The 26938-nt window shown below is 39.5% G+C and overlaps 2 protein-coding genes across 3 annotated transcripts in view; one reads left to right on the top strand and one right to left on the bottom strand.

The window, feature by feature from the left end:
• The window catches only part of LOC125854934 (OVARIAN TUMOR DOMAIN-containing deubiquitinating enzyme 1), a 1192864-nt gene that overhangs the window by 175166 nt on the left and 990760 nt on the right, over nucleotides 1–26938 (bottom strand). The window lies entirely within an intron of this gene.
• On the top strand, nucleotides 21821–22852 carry LOC125855954 (uncharacterized). The gene is made up of 2 exons (XM_049535591.1): nucleotides 21821–22333; nucleotides 22565–22852. The coding sequence occupies exons 1-2, from the start codon at nucleotides 21821–21823 to the stop codon at nucleotides 22850–22852; spliced, it is 801 nt and encodes a 266-aa protein (XP_049391548.1).

Raw genomic sequence — 26938 nt, 5'->3', positions numbered from 1 at the left:
TCTACCCATTTTAGGATATTTTAAGTGGTTAAAACCCCAAAACCTAGAATTAGACCTCATTATCCAATTGAACCTTCCCTCTCAAATAAATTCTCTCTCTAGAACTCCATGAAAGACATTGATGAAGCTCAAGCTCGGGGATGGGTTCCTACTGATTTCTCCTTCAATTCCTAAGGAAACTAATCACAAAGGTATGGGGATTTTATCTTTGATTCTCCTTTCAATCAAAGAGCCAAATCAAAGTGATTTAACGTTTTTCAAAAACACTAAAAACCCCAATTTCAATTCTAAGCTTGGGTTCTTTCATGAAAGTATTTCAAATGATGATTTATGTTAATATTGATGGTTTTAAGGCCAAAAACTCCATGAACCCTTGCATATCTTGAAATCCTAATTTTTGGGTCTAAAGTGGATCTATTGATTATGAGCTAATAATGTGATATTAATGTGTAGATTATTATGTGCTATTGATTTATGTATTGTTCTATATTGAATTATGAGGAATTGATGGTCAATTGTGTTATATTGGATGTTGGTCTTGAATGAGCAATTGTGACCTAAGGCTTATGATGATGATGAAATTGTGAATAGATTATTGATTTTAGTATTANTATATATATATATATATATATATATATATATATATATATATGTAGTAGATGTTAGAATTGTGAGGTTTGATCCCTTTGAAAGTGGGGAGGTTTTTACTTTATAAGCATGTTGTGATCATGGCCTTGTAGGGAGAGCTGGATGATTGTTGTTTTGAGTAATGTTGATTATGTGTAGGCAATGTGATATGATGTGAATTTGTATATGGTCTAAGAGCATGAAAGGTGACCTTGTGTAGAGACTTTATGTGTTATGCTTGATTGTTGTCTTGTTTGAATGACTTATAATGAAGGTGAGGCTAGGATATACTATGTTTACCTACTCTCACACCCAGTGAAGAATGAATGAAAACAATGAAAGAATGTGTGAATGAATGAAAAGAATGGGAGTTAATGCTAATGAAGGAATGTTGGGTCTATTGTAAGGATAGTCTTATAAAGTACTCCTTTAAATGAATGGGATTCCTAGATGAAAGGTTTTCTCATCTTTGAATCCAAGAGCTTCCTAAATGAATGAATGTTGGGCTAGGATGGGTACTCCTTCGTGAGTTGAGATGAGAGTACTTAGTAGCAATCCTTATCCCTAAATGAATGAATTTTGGGCTAGGATGGGTACTCCTTCGTGAGTCGAGATGAGAGCACTTAGTAGCAATCCTTATCCCTAAATGAATGAATAAAATGAATGTCCTAACTTTGTGGGGGTGTAATGTCTAGCACCGAGAGGATATAAAGATGGGTGGATACTCCTTTGTTAGTTGAGATGTGAGCGTTTAGTAGAAACCCTGGAGATGGGTTCTCCTTCGTGAGTTGAGATGAAAGTACTTAGAAGCAATCCTTCTATTAGTTAACTATGTGCCCACATAGAACCAACTAGTGGTCTCTACCACGTAAAGGCTAAAAGAATGACCCTACCTTAGGCAAGTAGGGATCTCTCATCTGGTAAGGGTACTACCAGGATTCCATATCAAGCTCTATGGTCTATGTCGGTTAAGGCTCTTCCCCCACATTAACGAATGAATGAACTAGGGTCTCTTAAGGGTGTACTACTTAGGATAGGTGGTGGAATGAGACATCATCTCGACATTGCACAAGTAGACGTTTAAGGGAGATCTTGCTGTGTCTTAGTAATGAAAATGAATGAATGAGTATTATTGGGCAAATTAATGAAAGTGTTGGTCTTTGAGCATGCTAATGTGAAAGTGAGTCATAGTGAATTCAATTTAAGTTCTTATGTTGAATGGAATGTATGTGATGATCTTATGTCATTAGTGAATAAAGTTGTCTAAATGCATTAAGTTGAATCAACGATTTATGTTGAGATGTGAATGGAGCTTGTCTTGTGTAGCCTTAAGGATTCACTTGGGTGTGGTATGGAGAGGTAGTATGGGCTGCTTCACCATGTCTTACTTAGGTGAGTCTTGGGATGACATTTGATGAGTGTTCTAGAGTTATGAAGTGACTTGTTGGCTTATGTGCTTATATGTTTCATGTGATTAATGGGTGAAGGTTGAGGTATGCATGGTAAGTGCACTTTGTGTGACCTTAAGGTGGTGCCTTAGTGTGGGTGACAGTATGGGACGTTGCCCATACATTGCAAAAAGATATTGCTTAAGGGTTACTTAAAGTTGAGGTCTAAGGCAAGAAGGTAAAGGTAAATGGGTTATGTATGTTTATGAGGTATTGTGAAGCATATGACTTTGTATTGTTGGTTGTGACTTGTAAGGTGCTTATTATGTTGATGTCCATGAGATTTTATCAAAATGGCATGAAAGCATAACTTCCGAACAAATGTCGTTTTTAGCTTGTTTTGCATATCCTCATACTTAGTACGTGTGTTGTACTAACCCCTTTCTTCTATTTTACTACATGTGTAGGTTGTGGTAACTAGGAGGAGATTGTGCTTTGGAGTTGCTTGGATTGCTTCACTCTTCCAAGTCTTTGGTATGCCCTTAAGATTCGAGGACTATGTTTAGAAGTTTCTTAGTCACTGTAATAGACACTTAAGTTTCATTTCATTTGTAAAGGGTCGTGTCCCTTAGTACGTTTTAAGTTCTTGTCTAAGATTGGCTAAAGAGACTTAGTAGTTCCACTTGCGAATTGATGTTTTCAAATGTTGATGACTCTTGAAGTGTTATGGTTCTATTGAATAAACGTTTTAAATTCTTAGTGATTTTTATGATCTATGCAATGAATGAATACTAAGGCTTGTATAAGACCTCCGAGAGGTCGAATATGCATGTAACAGCTAGGGGGTGCTCTCAGGTCGTTGCAGTTCCCAAATGAGCTTATCCTTGAGTGGAAGGGGGGAAATTCTATGCCTAAGGGTCAGTTTGTCTGTTGTCTTAAAGCTAGAAAGATGATTTCTAAGGGTTGCATTTACCATCTAGTTAAAGTGAGGGAATTAGATTTCGAAACCCCTAATGTTGAGTCAGTCCATGTTGTTAATGAGTTTCTACAAGGGTTCCCTGATGACTCACCTGGTATTCCTCCCGAGTGGGAAATAGACTTCGGTATTGACCTTCTCTGAGATACGCAACCTATCTGTATTCCTCCTTATAGAATGGCTCTAACAAAATTAAAGGAGTTGGAAGAACAATTGAAGGATTTGTTGGATAAGGGTTTCATCCGATCGAGTATCTCTCCATTGGGTGCTCCAGTTTTGTTTGTTAAGAAAAAGGATGGTTCTCTTCGTATATGTATTGACTATTGCCAGTTGAACAAGGTGACCATTAAGAATAAGTATCCTCTTCCAAGAATAGATGATTTGTTTGACCAACTTCAAGGACCAAGTTATTTCTCTAAGATTGATCTCCGGTCGGGTTATCACCAATTGAAGGTGAAGGAAAGTGACATTCCAAAGATGACTTTTAGAACTCGGTATGGTCATTATGAGTTTTTTGTGATGTCATTTGGTTTGACTAATGCTCCGGTGACATTTCTAGATTTGATGAGTAGGGTTTTTAGACAATATCTTGATATGTTCATAATTGTGTTTATTTATGATATATTGATTTACTCGAGGAGTGAGGATGAGCACATTGATCATTTGAGGATTGTGTTGCAAATGCTTAAGGATTAACAACTCTTTGCAAAGTTTAGCAAATATGAATTTTGGTTAAGGTCCGTAGCTTTTCCTAGTCATATTGTTTCAAGTAAGGTTATTGAGGTAGATCCTAAGAAGACGGATGTGGTCAAGAGTTGGCCTAGACCTCTAATCTCATTGGATATTAGAAGATTCTTGGGTTTGTCCGACTACTATAGAAGATTTGTTATGGGATTTTCTTTCATTTCTTCTCCTTTGATGACTTTGACTCAAAAGAAGTCTAAGTTTATATGGTTTGAAGCTCGTGAGAAGAGTTTTCAAGAGTTGAAAGATAGACTTACTTCCACTCCGGTGTTGACCTTACCGGAAGGTACGAATGACTTTGTGGTATATTGTGATGCCTTTAGAATTAGGTTGGGATGTGTACTTATACAAAATGGGAGAGATATTGCATGTGCTTCAAAAGGAAACTTAAGATTCATGATAAGAATTATCCTACCCAGGACCTTGAATTAGCGGTGGTAGTTTTTGCCTTAATGATTTGGAGGCATTATTTGTATAGGGTTCATGTTGATGTTTTCACCGATCATAAGAATTTGCAATATGTGTTCAACCAAAAGGACTTGAATCTCTGCCAAAGAAGGTGGCTTGAATTATGGAAGGATTATGATATGAGTGTTCTCTTTCACCCCAGTAAATTGAATGTGGTGGTGGATGCTTTTAGTCGATTATCAATAGGTAGTGTTGCTCAAATTGAGGATGAAAAGAAATAGTTGGTTAGAGATGTCCATAGTTTGACTCGGTTGGGAGTTTAGCTAGTAGTCTCCACCAAAGGTAGTGTTTTGGTTCATAATGGTTCTGAATTATTTTTTGTGGCAGATGTGAAAGCTAAGCAAGGTCTTGATCCAATGTTGGTTGAGTTGAAAGAGGCAGTGCTCAAAAAGTCCATTGAGGATTTCTCCCAAGGGGGAGATGGTGTGCTTAGATATCAAGGTCGTTTAGGTGTTCTAGATGTTGATAACTCGAGGGAACAAATCTTGACAGAAGCCCATAGTTCTCGATATGCTATTCACCCGGGAGCCACCAAGATGTACTATGATTTGTGAGAGATCTATTGGTGGATTGGGATGAAGAAGCATTTTGTGGGATTTGTGGTTAACTGTCCAAATTGTCAACAAGTGAATGTTTAGCATCATAAATTAGAAGGTTTTTCCCAAGACATTGGTATTCCTACTTGGAAATGGGAAGATGTGAATATGGACTTCATAGTAAGGTTGCCACGTACTTGGCGACAACATGACTTGATTTGGGTAATAGTAGATCGGATGACGAAGTCAACTCATTTTATTCCCGTTAAGGTTTCTTATTCAGATGAAGATTATGCTAAGTTTTATTTGATTGAGATGAAAGGCTGCATTGAGTGCCCTTGTCCATTATTTCCAATCGTGGTAATTAATTCACTTATCAGGTTTGGAAGTCTTTCCAAAATGGTCTTGGTACTCGTTTTAAGCTTAGTACGACCTTTTATCCCCAAACCAATGGGCAAGCGTAGCGTACTATCCAAACTTTGGAAGACATGTTGAGGGCTTGTGCAATTGATTTTATGGGTAATTGGGATGACCATTTGGCATTGATTGAGTTTGCCTATAATAATAGCTATCACTCGAGTATTGATATGGCTCAATTTGAGGCATTATATGGTAGGAGGTGTAGATCTCCTATAGGATGGTTTTAGGTGGGTGAAATTTCCCTAATAGGTCCCGAGTTGGTACCTGAGGCCATAGAGAAAGTTTGACTTATTAGAGAAAGGTTGAAAACAACCCAAAGTTGATAAAAGTCATATGCCGATGTTAGAAGAAGAGATCTTGAGTTTGATGTTCATGATTAGATTTACTTCAAAATCTCTCCCATGAAGGGAATAATGAGGTTTGGTAAGAAAAGGAAGCTTAGTCCCTGTTTTGTAGGCCCATATCATATTTGCGGCGTGCTGGTAAGGTTGTATATGAACTTGATTTGCCAAATGAGTTGGCATCGGTGCATCCAACTTTTCATCTCTCCATGTTGAATAAATGTGTTGGTGATCTGACATCTATAGTTTCCTTAGAGGGTTTGGAAGTTAAAGATAATCTTTCTTATGAAGAGGTTCCGATTGAGATTTTAGTCCGGCAAGTCAAGAAGTTGAGAAACAAGAAAGTTGCTTCCGTGAAAGTGTTATGGAGGAATCATCTAGTTGAGGGTGCTACTTGGGAGGCCGAGGACGATATGATATCCCGATAGCCTCATCTCTTTCCTTCTACTCTTACTCTAGCTTGAGGTAATGAGTTCCTCGTTTGTTCCTTGTTTTGGAGTCATGTGTTTCCATGATTTACTTATTTATGCAAGTTCATGAAAAAGCTTAAGTTTTGAAAGAAATGACTTGTATTATTTATTTTCCTCATGTTGTTGTGCATGGAGTATAAGTTTCCTACAGACTTCATGAGATGATTGTGGAACATGTATTAAATATAATTTTTGAGATTGAATTGCATAAAGGCTCCAGAGAGGATGTTGAACATGCTTTTAGCTTGGAGAAGGTAGTTCCTCCATTGAACACGATTGATTTTTGAAGTTTCATGCATATTGGCTTGGTAGATGTAGTTCCTACTTCCTTATGATGCATTGAGTACGTATTAGCTTGGAGTTGATGTTTCCTCCTTCATTTTGTGCATTTTGATGAGTTGTAGACATGATAAGCTGCTAGTCTTGAGTCTTTTCATTCAAGGTATTCCTAGAATCTCATTCGAAGAATGATCCCAAGGGGGATATATTGTAACACCCTGTATCCGAAAAAGGGAAATGAATCAATGTAGCGACTCGGAAAATGATAGGGTAAACTAGAGCCTTAACGTGGGGGTTAACGTCAAGAGTTAAGCGCAATGGCTTAAGGTTTTCGATGTAGGCGATGGTAAGGGGCCAAGGCTGCCTAAAAACTAGTCCTAACCATTGCCTCACATCACCACGAGGGTCTTCACAACCCGTAGTGGCCACCACAAGTCGTGGTGCCACCCGTGGTTGCAAGGCAGTGTGCCCTAGTTGGTGCCAAGTCAAGGTTCCCCTTCACGACTCATGGTCATGACCACGAGCCGTGGGAAGGCTTGTGGGATTGCCTTAGCTTGGTAGGGATGTTGTAAAGTTGAGGAGCTACTGGTCAACAAGCCATAGGCACCACCACGGGCCATCGTGCCCTTGACGAGGCGTGAAGAGGAACGTGGAGGTGACTTGGTCTCAATGCTCCAAGGCCTTGCATCCACGAGTCTAAGGCTAGACCACGACCTCCACCACGACTCGTGGTGTTGACCACAGATCATGGGATGTTCCGTGATCATGACTTGGCCTCATGAAGGCTTGGCATGTGAAATGGAGCTACTGCCTAGAGGACCACATGGGCAACCATGACAGTGGTCCCCTTCATAGACCATCCAAGTGGCCGTGGTGCCTGGACGGAGCTGCCAAGTGAAGTCCTTTTTGGTAATTTCATATTTAAGTTGTAATGTTGTGGGGTCGTTTTAAACAGTTATATATCATATATATATACACACACATAGTTTTAAGTCTTTTAACACCTATTTTACCCTATTATTAAAAACACCCAAATCAAAACCACAAAGTTCTTCCTCTCTAAATATTTCTCTCTCTAACTCAAGGAAGAAGAAGAAGTGGGAGTTAGGGTTTGGATTCAAGGTGTTTCTTCATCAAATTTCTTGGAGAATCTTAGGCAAGGTATGGTTATCCTTTATCTAGGGGTAGCTTTCACCCCTAGAGTCCATTCAAAGTAAATTTTCAAAGTTTTCAAGTTCATGAAAAACCTAGGGTTTTACTCAATCTCATGGGATCCTTCTTCAAACTATTTCAAATGGTTACTAATGTCATATTATGATTATATTGGTGTTTAATTGATTGTTATGAAAATACTCTACGAACCCATGATTTCTCTCAATTCCTAAATTGTGCCTTTATAAAGTGGGTTTGTTGATTATGAAAGAGTATGATTGAAATATGTCTAAATTGGTTTAGGTTATTGAATTGTATCATTATCTATGCCTTAGTTATGGTAAATTGTTGGTGTGTTGATGATTTGAGATTCATGTCCTTGATGGCAAGTTATGACTAAATTATATATTGAAGTAGAATGTGCTTGAATTTTGATCCACTTGAAAGGTGGAGGTGTTTATATAACGACTCGTATAATGATAGGTTAAACTAGAGCCTAAAGGTGGGGGTTAATGTTGAGATTTAAGGTCAAGGGCTAAGGGTTTTGGGTGTAGGCTGTTGTTTGGGAACCTAGGATACCTAAAACTTAGGCTAGCTACTACCTCCCTAGACCACGAGGGTCTTCACGACTCGTGGTGGTTACCACGAGCCGTGGTGCCACCCGCGGTTGGCTAGGTAGTAAGCCCTAGAAAGGTGCCAAGCCAAGGCTTCCCTTCACGAGCCACTTCACGACTCATGGTCATGACCACGGGCCATGGGAAGGCTCCTGGGGTTGCCTTAGCTTGATGAGGGTTGTGTCTTGTTGAAGAGGCTACTACCTCAAAGACTACAGGCACCACCACGAGTTGTGGTACCCTAGACGATCCATTAAAATGGGCGTGAAGCTCACTTAGGCTCAAGGGAGGCAAGGAAACTTTGCGTAGCTACTGCCTACATGATTACAAGCATCACCATGACTCGTGTTCTTGACGACGAATCATGAGAGCTTCCGTGGTCTTGACTTAGGCCCTTGAGGTCTTGGAAAGTTCGGGAGGCACACTGCCTAGGGTACCACGGGCACCGCCATGAGCTGTGGTACCCCTCACGACCCGTCAAAGTGGGCATGGTCCCTACGGGGCTGCACCAACTAGGGAGTTTTACGTAATTTCATTTTAATTAATTATTAAGTGGGGTTGATTTTGAAATGGTTTATATCACTAGTATATATAGTTTTAAGTCCTAAAATAAGTCATTAACTTCTTATTTCTCTAAAACCTAAAAGAAGTTCTTCCTTTCAAAAATTCTTTCTCTGAACTCAAAGAAGAAGAAGGAAGCCATTGAAGCTAGGGTTGGTGGATTCCAAGGTGTTTCTTCCTCAAATTTCATCGTGAATCTATAGCAAGGTGTGGTAGTCTTGATCCTTGTCTAACTTTTCATTCAAGGAGCCAATTCAAATGTGATTTCAAAGTATGAAAAACGTAGGGTTTTACTCAATCTTATGGGTTCTTTCATCAAATGTTTTCAAATGGTTTCTAATGACAAAGAATGATTGTATTGGTGTTTAATTGATGATTTATGATGAAAATACTCTATGAACCCATGATTTCTCTTAATTCCTAAATTGTGCCTTATGAAGTGGGTTTGTTGATTATGAATGCTTATGAATGGAATTTGTGTAAATTGCTTTGGGTTATTGAGTTGTATCATTATCTATGCCTTAATTATGGTGAATTGTTGGTGAGGTGATGATTTGTGGTCATGGCCTTGAAAGGGCAAGTATGACCTAATTACATGTTGAAGTAGAATTGTGTGAGAGATGTTCATCCACTTGAAAGGTGGAGGGGTTTAATTACTATGTATGATTATGATGTGAAGGATATGCATGTGATTTCAATAATAGAATGATGATCATGTATAAAATGTAATTGTGCTATTGTTGATAGTATATTCTCAATTGACACTCATGAATGATGATGATAGAATGTTAAGGATTTCTATAGTGAATGTTGAATCTAGAATTGGTGGGCTTATGCATCCTTTTATTGTATAATGAATGGGTCTTGACTTGATGAATATGAATCGATATGCTATGGCATTCCTTTCATATATGCATAATGAATGTGTCTTGATTTGATGGACATGAATCGATAGGCTTAAGGCATTCCTTTCATAAATGATCTAATGTAATGATGACTCTAGAATGAATAGGTTAATGGACTTCCTTTATTAACGAGTCAATGTACCATGAATCGATAGGCTTATGGTATTCCTTTCATGAGTATTTGCATATAATGAGGAACCATGAATTGATAGGCTTATGACATTCCTTTCATGAGGACTCTAGAGCTATCCTTGAATGTACCATGGATCGATAGGGTTATAGCATTCCCTCCTTGTGCAATGATGTAACTTGGGTTGATAGGCTAGTGGCATTCCTCCCTAGTACACTAATGTAATGTGAATCAAATAATCTATGGGAATGTAGGCTAAGCACCTAGTGAATATGGTTAGATGGAAACTCTCCCAATGTTAGGTTAGAGTTCCAAGGAATATCTTCCTATACCATAACTATGTTCCCACGTAGGATATTAGCTAGTGGATTGTATCCAAAGCTAATGTTAACAGTCTACCTTAGGCAAGTAGACCACCTCTTTACGGTGTGGGGCCATACGACACTCGATTCCATGATCTAGCTCTCAGGGTCTATGTCGGTTAAATGCTTATTCCCATCATGTGAGATATGCATTATGGTTTTTTGAGGAGTTCTACAAAGTGTGGGTAGAAGTGTGTGATGCTATCCATGGATTGCACAAGTAGACTTTGAGAGGGTCATAGTGAGTTCTCTAAGACTTAATGGCTAATGTATGAATGTGTCCTAAATGAAGTTAATGAAGAAGGTTGACTTATATGATTAAATGTAAAGATGCATGCTATACTTAGATTGTATTATGAGTTACTTCCTTGTCATGACTTATTGTATGTGAATGTGCCTTTTCTATGGTGGCTTCAAAGGAGTACTTAGTGTGAGTAGTAGTATGGGATGCTACTTGAACATTGCACAAGTATGACTTAGAGTGGTCTTAGATGCTGGTCCTAATGTGATGATTTGACTCATATGATGTTTATGTCTCTTATATGCTTTATTGTGTAAAGGTGGAGAGAATGAATTGTAAGTTCACTTTTGGTGACCTTAAGGTGGTGCCTTAGTGTGGGTGGTGGTATGGGATGCTACCCATACATTGCACAAGGTATAGCTTGAGGGTTACTTGATGTGAAGGCTTAATATGAAGGTAAATTTTTATATGTTGAATATGTTCAAATGTAAAATATGACTTGAATGTTGGTTGTCACTTATATTATGCCTCTTTTATCAATGTTCATGAAGTTTTACCAAATGGCATGAAAGCATGACCTTCAAACCAAAATGTCAGTTTTAAGCATGTTTTTGCATGGCTATCATACTTAGTACTTACTTGTGCTAACCCATTTTTCTTCATGTTTTAACTACAAGTGTAGGTTCCGGCAAGTGATTGCATTCTCTCTAGTGAAGCTTGGATTAGAGTGCTCGAAAACATTTTGGGTATGTCCTCATAGATTGAGGACAAGGATTTTTAATGTTTCTAGTTCTTTCATGTTTTAAGACTATTGGTAAGACATTCGATTGTAAAGGGCCGTGACCCTATCTTGTTTAATGTTTTGTCTAAGATGGCCCTATGAGACTTTAGTATTCCGCAGCTTTATAAATATCTTTAGATTGTTGGATTTATAAAAGAAAAGTTTTAAATTCCGCACTATTTCTATATATCGAATGTTATGAATGCTAACAGGCTTGTATGAGACCTCTTCGGGGTCGAGTACATCGTGTCACATCCAGGGTCTAGACTCAGGTCGTGACAAACTTGTATCTCAACACAAGATTTTGGGAATGGTTTTTAGGGTTGATGTCTCACAAGCCATGTCTAGTAGAGTCTTGTTCATCGGTGTGAGTCGTGACACATCTATGAGCGAGAGGCTATAGGACGTTAGAAAGTTACACTTCTTTCATTATTCTTAAAGTCGTGCCTTAGAGTTTAGTTCTATAAATGTTCATTTCCTAATCCTTCTCTTGTGCTTATAGGATATGAATATGTCACGACTCGAGTCTAGACCCCAGATGCAACACAACGTATTTGACCCCAAAGGGGTCTCATACAAGCCTCTAGGATCATCATTACATAAGACATAGAAAATAATGCGGAAAAATTTAAAACTTTTACAATAGAAGTTCAACTTCACTTTTCACAAATGAAAATCATAGGAAATCTAGACTTTGCCTCATACACCATGTAAAACATAGAAATACAAAGTTTTGGGACTTAACCCTTTACATCAATAAAAGTCTCAATATACGTGATACAAAATGGATTAAAAAATTGGAAATCCCATCCTCGAACTTGAGGACTCACCACAACATGGAGATAAACAATCCAAGTCTTCTTCAAAAGTAGAGTGAAAGTAACCTAGCAGGAACCTACACTCATTAAGAAGTAGATGGAAGAAGGGGTTAGCACAAAATTGTACTAAAGTATTGAAACATGCATCAAATCCTTGACATTTGATAAAAAGGACATTTTAATTGAAAAGAATGCATTTATCAAGTTTGAAAACCAACATCCATTTTCAATCTCAAAGACAAGTCATAATCACATTTATATTCATAACATAGTAACATCAACACCTTAGCAACCCCTAAGGAACACTTGTGCAATGTATGGTTGGCATCCCATAATACCAACCATACCAAGTACTCTTTTGAAGCTACCTTGGTCATACATATCACCTTTAGACCTCATCATAATCAATAGTCATCAACAAGGAACTAGTCATGTACATTACTTGAACATAAGGAAAGTCATCCATATCAACTATACATTCAACATACATGCTTACATTCATATCTCATCATAACATAGAAGAACCATCCCATAACATCCTACTAAGTCTACTTGTGCAATGTGAAAGTGAAGTCCCATAACCCCACTCCTACTAAGTAAACACACCCAGAAGTCATAATTTAGTTCATGTCTCATTCATTATCTTGTCATATAGGGAAGAATAGCCATAACCGACATAAACCATGTGATCTACATTGAATTCGGTGTTGTGTAACCCCACACCAAAAGAAGGCGTCCTACTTGCCTAAGGTAGAACTAACATGTTTAGCTTTAGGTGGATCCACTAGCTAAAGTCCTATGTTGGCACATAGTTATGGGATAGGGTGATTGCTTCTAGAAACCCACCCTATTGCATTGGCGGAAGGGTTTCCATCTCATGAGTTCACTTGGATGACCCAACCTATTGCATTGGCGTAAGGGGTGTTACCTCATTGTCCATCTCCACTCGGTGCTAAGCATCATTTCCCACATTATACAAAATTAGTATTAAATTGCATTTACATGTGTGAAGGAGTTCTCTACCCTTCATTCAATGCAATTCATCATAATAGCTCATAGATTCATTAAAGGTGAAAATTTCCTTTCAACCTTAGAATAAACATTAACATGTCAGTAGAAATTTCACATTACATTCATAGTGTTTTCATGAGAAATAGCCTTTCAATCAAACAACAATTTTATCACCATCCTAGACAAGTCATACATGAATATGTGTATAGGTTAAGGGAACAATTGACCTTTCCATAATACCTCAATTTACACAATGGTGATAAGATCTTTACCTTTCAAGTGAATATTATAAGTTCACATAAAACTTCCATCATTCATGAACAAACCTTCACAATTTACCCCCTTCAAGGGTCATGAACCAAGTCACACAATCACACTCAGAAAATACTACTTTAAGCATAAATAAAACAAGATTCACTAACAACCTCAACATAGATACCATTCATAGTCTTCACCTTACATCAATAAACCCATCACAATTCATGAAATTGGGGTCATGGGGTAACACATGGGTTCATGGGGAAATTTACAATAAAAATCACCATTAAACATCAAATCATCCATAAAATAATGCAATTAACATAATAAAATCATTTTTAGGAAGAACCCATGGCTAGAATAGAAACCCTAGTTTTTGAACAATATACCAATTTCGAAATTAGAGTTTGAAGGGCTTTATGGGGAAAAGTGTTCCATGAATCAAGGTTCCCACACCTTAATTGAAGCTTTGCCCACGAATTGGAGTTGAGAATATTGATTCTTGAGCCCTAACCTTCAAGTTCTTGGTGTTCTTCAATGGAGGAACTTCTAGAGAGAGAAATATTGAGAGGAGAGGATTTTGGGGAAATATTTTGGGTGTTTGAGTTTATGACTTGAAAATGGATGAAATTGACTTTAAAACAATATATAAACCACCCCCTAAAATACCCAAAACACCATGGACTTAATTGGACTAAAATAGGAAAAGACTTGTTTAACCCTCATTTAAAACTCACGCCCAGGCACCAAGGCCACCTTCACGAGCCGTGGTAAGGACCACGACCCATGGTCATGCCCGTGAAGGTGAGGTAGTGGCCTCCATTTTTGTGTCAAATCGCCCAAGTTATTTCCACGAGCCTCTTCACGACTCGTGAAGTGGACAATGACACGTGGTCATGCCCGTGGAATTTAGGCAATGACTTTTCCATTTGGGGACATTTGGCTATTTGCCTAAGGCAACTTCACGAGAGCCTCCCTTGGTCGTGGTCAAGACCACGGACCGTGGTGATGGCCGTGAAGTTGAGGCAATAGCTAGGTAGTTTGGTGGCCAAACTTTCATGGCCAAGGCAAGACTACGCCCACCTTCACGAGCCGTAGTGAGGACCACGATTCATGGTCCTTCTCATGAAGGTTAAGGAAGTAGCTAATGGCTAGGGGCAGCCTTGGCCTTTTGGATTTTATCTTGGCCCCTTGGCCATGGCACTTTCCTCATGGCCTTGAGCCCTATAACTCACATTTCAAGATGTTCATCCTTACATTTAGGCTTTAGTTCAACCTATCATTTTTCGGAGTGTTACATTATATCCCCCTTAGGAACATTCATCCTCGAATGGTGATCTAGACACCCTACGGAAGTAAAGACTCAAGACTAGCAGCCCAACAAATATTCAACATCAAAACAATGCACAATTAATAGGAGGAAACGTCAATTCTATCTCAAGACATAAACAATGCAATTACAAGGAAGTAGGAACTTCATCCACAACCTAACATGCACAAAACTTCATCATTTCATATCATTTTAGGAGGAACTACCTTCTCCAACTCAAACAAGCTCAACACAATCAATAAAGAGCCATTAAGCCATATCATCACAAGTATAGCAAAACATGTTCTTTATTTCACCTCATGAAGTCAAATATGCAATTATCATATTAAACTGCAAACCAACATGAGGAGCATATAAATTATGAAAACTCAATATATACTAGACATGAATTCTTACAATAACATGCACAACATAAGGAAATAATAAAGAAAACTCATAGCACAATTGACTTCCAAAACACCAAACTCAAGAAACTCTTTACCTCAAGTAAGGATAGGAGTAGAAGGAAAAATATGAGGATAGCGGGACTTCATGTCTTCCTCGGCCTCCCATGTAGCACCCTCAACTAAGTGATTCCTCCATAAGATCTTAACAGAAATTAGCTCTTTATTCCTTAACTTCTTAACTTGCCAGTCCAAAATCTCAATTGGAAATTCTTTACAGGAAAGGTTCTCATAAACCTCTAAACCCTCTAAAGAAAGTATGGATACCGGATCACCAATGCACTTCTTAAGCATGGAAACATGAAACACCGGGTGAACCGGAGCCAACTCACTTGGCTAGTCCAATTCATATGCAACTTTCCCAACACGTTTCCAGATTTGATATGGGCCCACATACCGGGGACTAAGTTTACCCTTCTTGCAAAACCTCATCACACCTTTCATAGGTGAGATTTTCAAGTAGACCCAATCACTAACCTCAAATTCAAAATCCCTTCTTCTATTGTCGGCAAGGACTTTTTCCGACTTTGGGCTGTCTTCTACCTCTCTCTAATGATTTGAACTTTTTCAATGGCATCATAGACTAGTTCGGGACCAATTAGATCAAACTCACCTACTTTAAACCAACCCACCAGAGATCTACACCTCCTACCATATAGTGCTTCAAACGGAGCCATGACAATGCTTGAGTGGTAGCTATTGTTGTAGGCAAATTCTATCAAGGGAAGATAATTGTCCCAATTACCCTTGAAGTCAATCACACATGCCCTCAACATGTCCTCTAAGGTTTGAATGGTGCATTCGGCTTGACCATCAATTTGAGGGTGGAAAGCGGTACTAAGTTTAACATTTGTACTAAGTCCTTGTTGAAAAGCCTTCCAAAATGTGAAGTAAATTGAGCACCCCGGTCCAATATGATGGAAAAAGGAACCCTATGCAACTTCACTACCTCCTTGATATACAACTTAACATAATCTTCCATCGAAAAGGTAACCTTGAAGGGAATGAAATTGGCTGATTTAGTCATCCTATCAACAATGACCCAAAAGAATCATGTTGCCTCCGAGTACGAGGCAAACCCACAACAAAATCCATATTCACCTCCTCCCACTTCCAAGTGGGAATATTTATATCTTGGAGCAAACCTCCCGGTTTTAAGTGTTCGGCCTTGACTTGTTGGCAATTTGGACATTTGGCCACAAAACCCGCTATATCTTTTTTCATACCATTCCACCAATAGACTTTCTCTAGGTCACGGTACATCTTGGTGGCTCCCAAATAAATAGAATATCGTGAACCATGAGCATCTTCTAGAATTTTCTCCCTCAACCCATCAACATCTGGAACACACAACCTACCTTGGTACCTAAGCACCCCATCTCCCCCCTGGGAGAAAGCCTCAACAGACTTGTTGAGAACCGATTCTTTCAATTCAATGGAATCCACTAGTTGGTCACCTAACCAGGCCAACCTATGCAAATCACGAAGCAATTCCTTCTTCTCATCTTCTACATTAGCCACACTGCCCATGGACAATCTACTTAGGGCATCCGCAACCACATCAACTTTTTTGGGGTGGTATAGGACACTCATGTCATAATCTTTCAAAAGCTCTAACCACCTTTGTCGGAGATTCAAATTTTTTTGGCTAAACACATATTGAAGACTCTTGTGGTCGGTAAACACATCTACATGTACCCCATTAAGATAGTGTCTCCATATTTTCAAAGCAAACACCACTGCCGCTAGTTCGAGGTCATGAGTTGGGTAATTCTTCTCATGGATATTGAGTTGGCTCGAAGCATAGGCAATCACCTTACCATGTTGCATGAGAACACACCCCAACCCTACTCTCGAAGCATCACACTATACTACGAATCCATCGGTACCCTTCGGTAAGGTCAACACCGAAGTGGAGGTGAGTCTATCCTTAAATTCTTGGAAGCTCTTCTCACAAGCCTCCGACCACTCAAATTTGGACTTCTTTTGGGTCAAGGCCGTTAATGGAGAAGCTATAGATGATAAGCCCTCAACAAATCTCCTATAATACCCGGCCAAACCCAAAAAGCTTCTAATATCAGTGGGACTTAGGGGTTTAGGAAAACTCTTGACCGCGTCCATCTTCTTAGGATCAACCTCTATTCCCATGGCCGACACAGTATGCCCAAGGAAATCTACCGAACTTAGCCAAAACTCACACTTACTAAACTTAGCATACAATCGGTGGTCCTTAAAGATTTGCAATACCATCCTCAAATGGTCCTTATGTTCACCTTCACTCCTTGAATAGATCAATATGTCATCAATAAAGATAATCACAAACGAAACAAGATATTGTTTAAACACCCTATTAATTAGGTCCATGAATGTCGCCCGGGCATTTGTTAACCAAAAAGACATAACTCCAAATCCGTAGTGACCGTACCGGGTCCTAAAGGCCGTCTTAGGAATATCACACCCTCTTACCCTTAGTTGATGGTAACCTGAACGAAGCTCTATTTTGGAGAATAAGGTAGCCCTTTGGATTTGATCAAACAAATCGTCAATCCTAGGTAGTGGGTACTTATACTTTATAGTGACCTTGTTCAATTGACGGTAAGCAGTATACATCCTAAGGGACCCATATTTCTTTTTCACAAATAATATCAGAGCACGCCATGGAGATATTCTTGGTTGAACAAAACCCTTATCTAGTAAATCCTTGAGTTGTGCCTTCAATTCCTTCAATTCGGCCGGAGCCATCCGGTAAGGGGGAATGGATATGGGTTTTGTATCGGGCATAAGATCAATGCCAAAGTCTATTTCTCGTTCGGGAGGATTATCGGGCAACTCATTGGGGAAGACTTTTGGATAGTCTCTCACTACGGGGACCAACTCCAAAGAAGGAGTCTCGCACTCAATGTCCATGACCCTAACAATGTGATACATACACCCGTTTGAGATCATTTTTCAAACTTTTAGACATGAAATGAAACGACCTCTAGGGATAGAATTTCCCCCCTTCCATTCTAAAACGGGTTCATTTGGAAATTGAAACTTTACTACCCAAATTCTACAATCAATGGAAGCAAAACAAGCATGCAGACAATCCATCCCCAAGATAACAGCAGAGTCCAACATATCTAATTCTACCAAGTCAACCAATGTGACTTTATGAGACAATGAAATGGGACAACTCCTATACACACTTTTAGCTACAACAGAGTCACCCACCATGGTAGAAAACGAAAAGGGTTCTTTTAAGATATCGGGGAGTACATCAGATTTCATAGTAACAAATGGAGTAACAAAAGATAAAGTGGCACCGGGGTCTAATAATGCATAAACATCAATTGAAAATACTTGCAACATACCGGTAACTACGTCCGGAGAACCCTCTTGATCACTTCTGGAGTGGAGGGCATAGAAGCGGTTCTTCTTGGGAACATCAGAATTGGAACCACTTAGAGGAGCTTGATTACCCTCTCTTCCCTTGGCCGCACGAGTTGGACAATCTTTTAATTGATGTCCACTTTTGCCATATCCATATCATACACCCATACCGGCAAGACATTTCCCCTCATGCTTCTTACCACACTTGGCACATGTAGGCCACTCCATGGAAGATCCATCCCTATTGCCTCCTTGAGGTTTAGGGTTCGANTGGCCGCACGAGTTGGACAATCTTTTAATTGATGTCCACTTTTGCCATATCCATATCATACACCCATACCGGCAAGACATTTCCCCTCATGCTTCTTACCACACTTGGCACATATAGGCCACTCCATGGAAGATCCACCCCTATTGCCTCCTTGAGGTTTAGGGTTCGACACCCTATCTTTGTTGGGATTTGGAGCATTGGAGGAACTTTGATTGGAGAACCTCTTATTAAACCTTGGTCCACTTTGCCCTTCGAACTTGTTCTTAGAAGAATTTCCATCATCGGGCCTTGCTCTCTTCATCTCTCTACTCTTCTTCCTAAGCCTTGTCTCCTCAACTTGTTGAGCATAAAACTTGAACCTTGAGATGTCCATGTTGTCATGGAGCATTGACACACGACACTCTTCTTAAATAGAATCGGACACACCGGTGACAAAGCGACTCATTTCATCCCTTGGGTTGGAAACCAAAGATGGGGCATATTTGGAAAACTTAGTGAATTTCAAAGAGTATTCTTGGACACTCATACCTCATTGACAAAGGTTGATGAACTCCTCAACTTTGGCTTCCCTCTTCTCACGGGGAAAATCTATCAAGGAAAGTCTTCTTGAATACTTCCCAATTTATGGGACCCACACTTAAAGGACTATGGTCCTTCCATTGTGTGTACCATACTTGGGCCACATCTTTCAATTGATACCCGGCCAACTCGGCTTTCTCAATAGAAGTGACCCCCACAGTCTCCACTATCTTGTAGACCTCCTCCAAAAACTCTTGCGGGTCTTCATTTACCTTGGAACCCAACAAGATAGGAGGGTTCATCCTACTAAAATCTCGCAACCTTAAGGCCATGGTACTCACATTCGAATTCGCCCGGGGCCCAACTTCTTGGTTAGCTTGGGCCGTTATTTCTTGGGTTTGAGTGGTGACGGCTAGAGTTTGAACCATTATAAGTTGGGTCAAAGTTTGAAAAGCCACCCTTATCTCCACATTAGTCATGACCCCGAGCTTGAGGGTCTTGAGGAGCTTGAGGGGGAACCTCCTCATTCACATTCTCCTCTTGTGCCCTTCTTGCATTAGCCCTTCTTGTATTCATTGCGTATAATCACAAGAAAAGGGTTAGGAGAAAGTACTTCATAGAGTTAGGACTCCAAGCACAACTAAAGAGTAATGGAAAAAGAAAAAGTTCCTAAACATCTTATAGCCTCACATTCATAAGTGTGACGTGCTTTACACTCATGAACAAGACTCTACTAGACGTGACTAATGAGACATCAGCCTAAATTTATTCCCAAAACCTTATGCTCTGATACCAAGTTTGTCACGACCCAAGTCTAGACCCTGAATGCGACACGACATATTTGACCCCAAAGGGGTCTTATACAAGCCTCTAGCATCATCATTACATAAGACATATAAAATAATGCGGAAAAATTTTAAAAAAACTTTTACAATAGAAGTTCAACTTCACTTTTAATAAAAGAAAATCATAGGAAATCTAAACTTTGTCTCATATACCATCAAAAACATAGGAATACAAAGTTTTGGGACTTATCCCTTTACATCAACAAAAGTCTCAATATACGAGATACAAAATGAATTAAGAAATAGGAAATCCTTTACCTATTGGCAGAGAGGTTTCCATCTCATGAGTTCACTTGGATGACCCAACCTATTGAATTGGCAGAAGGGCCTTTACCTCATTGTCCATCTCCACTCAATGCTAAGCATTATTTCTCAAATTCATTAGTCTTAAATTGCATTTACATGTTAAATTGCATTTACATGTGTGAAGGAGTGCTCTACCCTTCATACAATACAATTCATTATAATATCTCATAGATTCATTAAAGGTGAGAATGTGCTTTCAATCTTAGAATCAACATTAAAATGTGAGTAGAACTTTCACATTACATTCTTTCAATCAAATAACAATGTTATCACCATCCTAGACAAGTCATACATGAATATGTGTGTAGGGTAAGGGGAAAATTGACCTTTCCATAATACCTCAATTTACACAATGGTGATAAGATCTTTACCTTCCAAGTGAATTATAAGTTCACATACAACTTCCATCATTCATGAACAAACCTTCACAATTTACCCCCTTCAAGGGTCATGAACCAAGTCTCACAATCACACTTAGAAAATTCTACTTTAAGCATGAATAAAACATGATTCAATAACAACCTCAACATAGATACAATTCATAGTCTTTACCTTGCATCAATAAACCCATCACAATTCATGAAATTGGCGTCATGGGGTAACACATGGGCTAATATGGATATTTACAATAACAATAACCATTAAACATCAAATCATCCATAATAAAATCATTTTTAGGAAGGACCCATGGCTAGAACAGAAACCCTTGTTCTTGAACAATATACCAATTTCAAAATTAGATTTTGATGGGCTTTATGTAGAAAAGTGTTCCATGAATCAAGGTTCCCATACCTTGATTGAAGCTTTGCCCACGAATTGGAGTTAAGAAGATTGATTCTTGAGCCCTAACCTTAAAGTTCTTGGTGTTCTTCAATGGAGGAACTTCTAGAGAAAGAAATATTGAGAGGAGAGGATTTTGAGGAAATATTTTGGGTGTTTGAGTTTATGATTTGAAAATTGTTGAAATTGACTTTAAAACAATATATAAACCACCTCCTAAAATACCCAAAACACCCCCACTTAATTGGACTAAAATAGGAAAAGACTTGTTTAACCCTCATTTAAAACTCACACCCAGGCACCAAGGCCACCTTCACGAGCTGTGGTAAGGACCACGACCAGTGGTCCATCCTATGAAGGTGGTGCAGTGGCCTCCATTTTTGTGTAAAAGTTCAATCATCCAAGTCATCTCCATGGGCCTGTTCACGACTCGTGAAGTGGACCATGGCACGTGGTCATGCCCGTGGAATTGAGGTAGTGACTTTGCCATTTGGGGCCATTTGGATATTTGCCTAAGGCAACTTCATGAGATCCTCCCTTGGTCGTGGTCAAGACCACGGACCGTGGTGATGGTCGTGAAGTTGAGCCAATAGCTAGTGAGTTTGGTATCCAAACTTTCATGGCTAAGGTAAAACTACACCCACCTTCATTAGCCGTGTTGAGGACCACAACTCGTGGTCCTTCTCGTGAAGGGTCAGGCAGTAGGTAATAGCTAGGGGCAGCCTTGTCATTTTGGCTTTGGCTTGGCCCCTTGGTTATGGCACTTGCTTCATGGCCTTGACCCCTATAACACACATTTCAAGACGTTCATCCTTACGTTTAGGTTCTAGCTCAACCTATGATTTTCCGTAGTGTTACAAAATGCTAGAAGGATGCCCACAAGGAGAGTGGAAGAGAAGAATGTGAATGATGGAGTTCCTCCCCAAGGTCCTCAAGGTGACCAAGTGCCTCAAAAGAATAAAGTTCTGGTGGATCCCCCGGTCATGACCAATAAAGAGATTAGGTCAGCTTTTCTAACCCTAGCCCAAGCCATGACGGCTCAAGTTAGTCAAGATGTGGGGACTAGGGTGAATGCTAATGAGAGTACCATGGCCTTAAGGTTGAGAGACTTTGTGAGGATGAATCCTCCGATATTTCTTGGTTCTAGAGTGGGAGATAATCCCCAAGAATTCTTGGATGAAGTATATAAGATAGTCAATGCTGTGGGGCTAACTTCTAGGGAGAAAGCGGAGTTGGCCTCCTATCAATTGAAAGAGGTTTCCCAAGTGTGGTTCACTCAATGGAAAAATAGCAATAGTCCTTTAGATGCAAGTCCTATAGAATGGGAGGAGCTTAAGGGAGCGTTCCTTGGTAGGTACTTTCCTCTTGAGAAGAGGGAGTTTAAGGTTGAGGAGTTTATCAATCTTAAGCAAGGTAGCATGAGTGTGGAAGAGTACTCCTTGAAATTTACTCTCTTGTCTAAGTATGCTCCATCCTTGGTGTCTAACCCTAGGGATGAGATGAGTAGGTATGTGACGGGTATATCCGACCTAGTTGAGGAACAGTGTCGTACGACGATGCTCCATGATGATATGAATATTTCTAGGCTTATGGTGTATGCTCAATCTATTGAGGAGTCCAAACTTAAGAGGAAGAATAGGGAGTTGAGGAGGGGTAGATCCGATGAGCAAGGTCAACCTAGGGTCAAGAAGAGAGCTCCAAACCAAGATTCTTCAAGTGCTCCTAAGGTTAACCAAGAGAAGAGTGATGGATCTCAATTTTCTAAACCTCTTTGCACCACTTTTGGGAAGAGGCATCATGGGAAGTGCCTAGCCGGTACTAATGGGTGCTATGGTTGTGGAAAGTGTGATCATCAAGTGAGAAATTGTCCTACTCTTACGGCTAGAGGAAGGGAGGCCAAATAAGCTTCTTATGATGGCTTGGGTCCCAATGCTCCAAAGAAGAACCGTTTTTATGCTCTTCAAGCTAACAAGGACAAATGATATAATGCGGATGAAGGTACCGGTAAGTTATAGTTCCTTGTTGTTACGATGAGGTCCTTATGTTATTTTCATGTTAGCCTTAGTGGGGTTTTCTCCTAAGTGGGGGATGGTATGTTGAATAGTAAGGTTGTTGAGAGTTTTGATATCTTTATCGCTTTCCTTGTATTCCTACTCAAGCTAGAGACCAAGAGTTCCTTGTAGCTTGTGTCATGTTTTGGAGTCATGTGTGATTATGTGTTTCCATGATCTCCTTATGTTTTGCATGTTTTGATGAAATTATGTTCATTTGAGAAAATGAGTTATCATGATTATGTTCCTTATGTTAGGATGCATCTATAATTAGTTGCCTAAATGTTTCATGAGTTGACTTGTTGAACATGCTTAAATCTGTTTTTGAAAGAGTTGTATGATTGCCTAATGATGTTATGATTAGCATGATGTAATTTGGATAAGGAAGTTCCTCCAACGAAATTAGAAATGATGTTATTGTGCACAATGAGTTTGTAGAATTAGTTCCTACTTTCTTGAAATGCATTGAGCTTATTGATGCGGGGTTGATGTTTCCTCCTATGATTATGCATTTATATTTATGTGTCATGCATGATGGGCTGCTACTCTTGAGTCATTTTTCCCTTAAAATGTTTAAAGTATCATTCGAAGATGAATGTTCCCAAGTGGGGGATATTGTAACAACTTGGAAAATGATAGGTTAAACTAGAGCCTAAACGTAGGGGATAACGTCGAGAGTTAAGGGTAAGGGATAAGGGTTTTGGGTGTAGTCCATGGTTTGGGAACCTAGGCTACCTAAAAGTTAGCCTAGCTACTGCCTCCCTAGACCACGAGGGTCTTCACAACCCGTGGTAGTCACCACGAGCCGTGGTGCCACCCGTGGTTGGCTAGGCACTAGGCCCTAGAAAGGTGCCAAGCCAAGGCTTCCCTTCACGAGCCACTTCATGACCTATGGTCATGACCACGGGCCATGGGAACACGCATGGGGTCGCCTTAGCTTGATGAGGATTGTGTCCTTTTGAAGAGGCTACTGCCTCAAAGACCACGAGAACCACCACGAGTCGTGGTTCCTTAGACGTTCCGTCAAAATGGGCGTTAAGCTCACTTAGGCTCAAGGGAGGCAAGGCAACTTTGCCTAGCTACTACCTCCATGATCACAAGCATCACCACGACTTGTGGTCTTGACCACGGATCGTGGGAGCTTCCATGGTCTTGCCTTAGGACCTTGAGGGCTTGGAAAGGTCGGGAGGCACACTGCCTAGGGGATCACGGGCACCACCATGAGCCGTGGTGCCTCTCATGACCCGTCAAAGTGGGTGTGGTCCTTGACGAGGCTGCCCCAACTAGGGAGTTTTAAGTAATTTCCTATTATTTAATTATTAAATGGGGCTGATTTTAAATGGTTTATATCACTAGTATATATAGTTTTTAGTCCTAAAATAAGTCATTAACTCCTTATTTCTCTAAAACCCAAAAGAAGTTCTTCCTTTCAAAAATTCTCTCTCTAAACTCATAGAAGAAGAAGGAAGCCATTGAAGCTAAGGTTGGTGGATTCCAAGGTGTTTCTTCCTCAAATAATTGTGCTAACCTATTGTTCTTCATATTTTTCCTACAAGTGTAGGTTCCGGCAAGTGATTGCATTCTCTCTAGTGAAACTTGGATTAGAGTTCTCCAAGACATTTTGGGTATCTCCCCATAGATTGAGGACAAGGACTTTTAATGTTTGTAGTTCTTTCATGTTTTAAGACTATTGTTAAGACATTCGACTGTTAAGGGTCGCGACTCTATCTTGTTTAAAGTTTTGTCTAAGATGGCCATGTGAGACTTTAGTATTCCGCTGCTTTATAAATGTCTTTTGATTGTTGGATTCATAAAAGAAAACTTTTAAATTCTGCACTATTTCTATATATCGAATGTTATGAATGGTAAGAGGCTTGTATGAGACCCCTTCGGAGTCGAGTATGTTGTGTTGCATCCGGGGTCTAGACTCAGGTCGTGAGAGTTTACTTACTAAGTATATGAATGACAATCTACTGAAGTTAAGGCGATCTTGTATTGAATGTATTTGTGTTAGTATTGAAAGGCTAGTTCTTAATTTGACACTCATGTATGATGATGATGGAATACGAAGTACTTTCTTCTATTTATTATATATCTTGAATTGGTAGGCATAGGCATCCTTTTCTTGTATAATGAATGTATCTTGACTCATGTCTTAATGTCTTGAATTAGTAGACCTAATGTTGGTAGCCTTGAATGAATGAATGAATGAATGAATAATGAGGTATTCTAGGTTATGTCTTGAACCGGTAGAACTAATGTTGGTAGCCCTTCATGATGAGTCTAGGACCCAATGTGATGTTAAACCTTGAAACGGTAGACCTAATGGTGATGGCCCTTTTTTGTGTGAAATGATAAACCTTGAAACGGTAGACCTAATGATGGTGGCCCTTTCTAGGAAAGTCAATGAGCTATCCTTGTAAAGTACCTTGAAGCGGTAGACCTAATGGTGGTGGCCCTTTCATGTGTAATGTAATGTAAATGAAACTACTCTATGGGAATGTAGGCTAAGCACCGAAAGGATAAGGTAAGATGGAAGTTCTCCCTATGTTAGGCCGGATTTCAATGAACATCTTTCCTGTCTCTTAACTATGTGCCAACATAGGTCTAGCTAGTGGATCTACTTAAGTTAAAGTTACCGGTCTTACCTTAGGCAAGTAGACCATCTTTTTACGGTGTGGGGTTAGATGACACTGGATTCCATGTATAGCTTACATGGTCTATGTCGGTTAAACACTTATTCCCATCATGTGAGATATGCATTATGGTTTCTTGAGTAGTTCTATGAACTGTGGGTGGTAGTATGGGATGTCATCCATGTATTGCACGAGTAGGCTTTGAGAGGGTCATAGTGAGTTCTGTAAGTCTTAATGATTATTGTATGAAAGTCCTCTAAATGAAGTTATTGAAGAATGTTGACTCTTAAATGCTTAAGGTGATGATGCATGCTATACTTGGGTTATATTATGAGTTATTTTCACTTGTCATGCCTTATGAAATGTTATGTCTCTTATGTAAGGATATTGTGTAAAGGTGAAAATGAATGAATGGTAAGTTCACTCTTGGTGACCTTAATGTGATGCCTTAGTGTGGATGGTCGTATGAGATGCTATCCATACATTGCACAAGGTATAGTGTGAGGGTTACTCTAGGTGATGGTCTAAGGTGAAGGTAATGGTTTACATGTTGATATTGTCCAAATGTGATATTATGACTTGTATGATGATTATACTTGTAATTGATGTCTCTTATGCTATTGTTCATGATATTTATAAAAAGTGGCATAATGCATGGTTTCCAACCAAAATGTCCCTTTAAAGCATGGTTATCATACTTAGTACATTTTTGTGTGCTAACCCATATTTCTCTTATATTTACTACAAGTGTAGGTTCCGACAAGTCATTGCTTCTATCTAGATTGAAGTGCTTGGATTGAGATTTTCTCCAAGGCTAAAGTGGTACGTCCTCATAGATCGAGGACAAGTGTCTTTTTGAAGTTTCTTTCCTTTTCATGTAATAGACAATTCTAGTCTTTGCAATTGTAAAGGACCGTGTCCCTACTTTAGTTTTGAAGACTTCGTTTAGATGGCCATGTGAGACTTTAGTAGACTTCCGTTGTGTTTGCAAGTATTTCTAAATGAAATTTTAATAGTTTGGTTTTAAATAAGTTATTAATTCCGCACTATTTCTATCTATTGAATGTTATGAGGCTTGTATGAGACACTTCGGGATCAAGTACGTTGTGTTGCATCTGGGGTGTGGGCCCTGGTCGTGACAATTAATTTTGGGAAAATTGTAGGTGCCAGCCACGAGGGCCACCAACGACTGGTGGATGGGACCAAAGAGAGTAGGTGGGGTCCGTGGATGGCCTTCCGAAGGGAGGTTTGGAAGGCTCAAAACCACATCTTGACCAACGAACAATATGTCAGACCCCAATTT

Source organism: Solanum stenotomum, chromosome 2 (assembly GCF_019186545.1).
Source record: "Solanum stenotomum isolate F172 chromosome 2, ASM1918654v1, whole genome shotgun sequence".
Lineage (NCBI taxonomy): Eukaryota > Viridiplantae > Streptophyta > Magnoliopsida > Solanales > Solanaceae > Solanum > Solanum stenotomum.
Note: the sequence above shows the minus strand (reverse complement) of the source record. Positions and strands in the feature narration are given on the sequence as shown.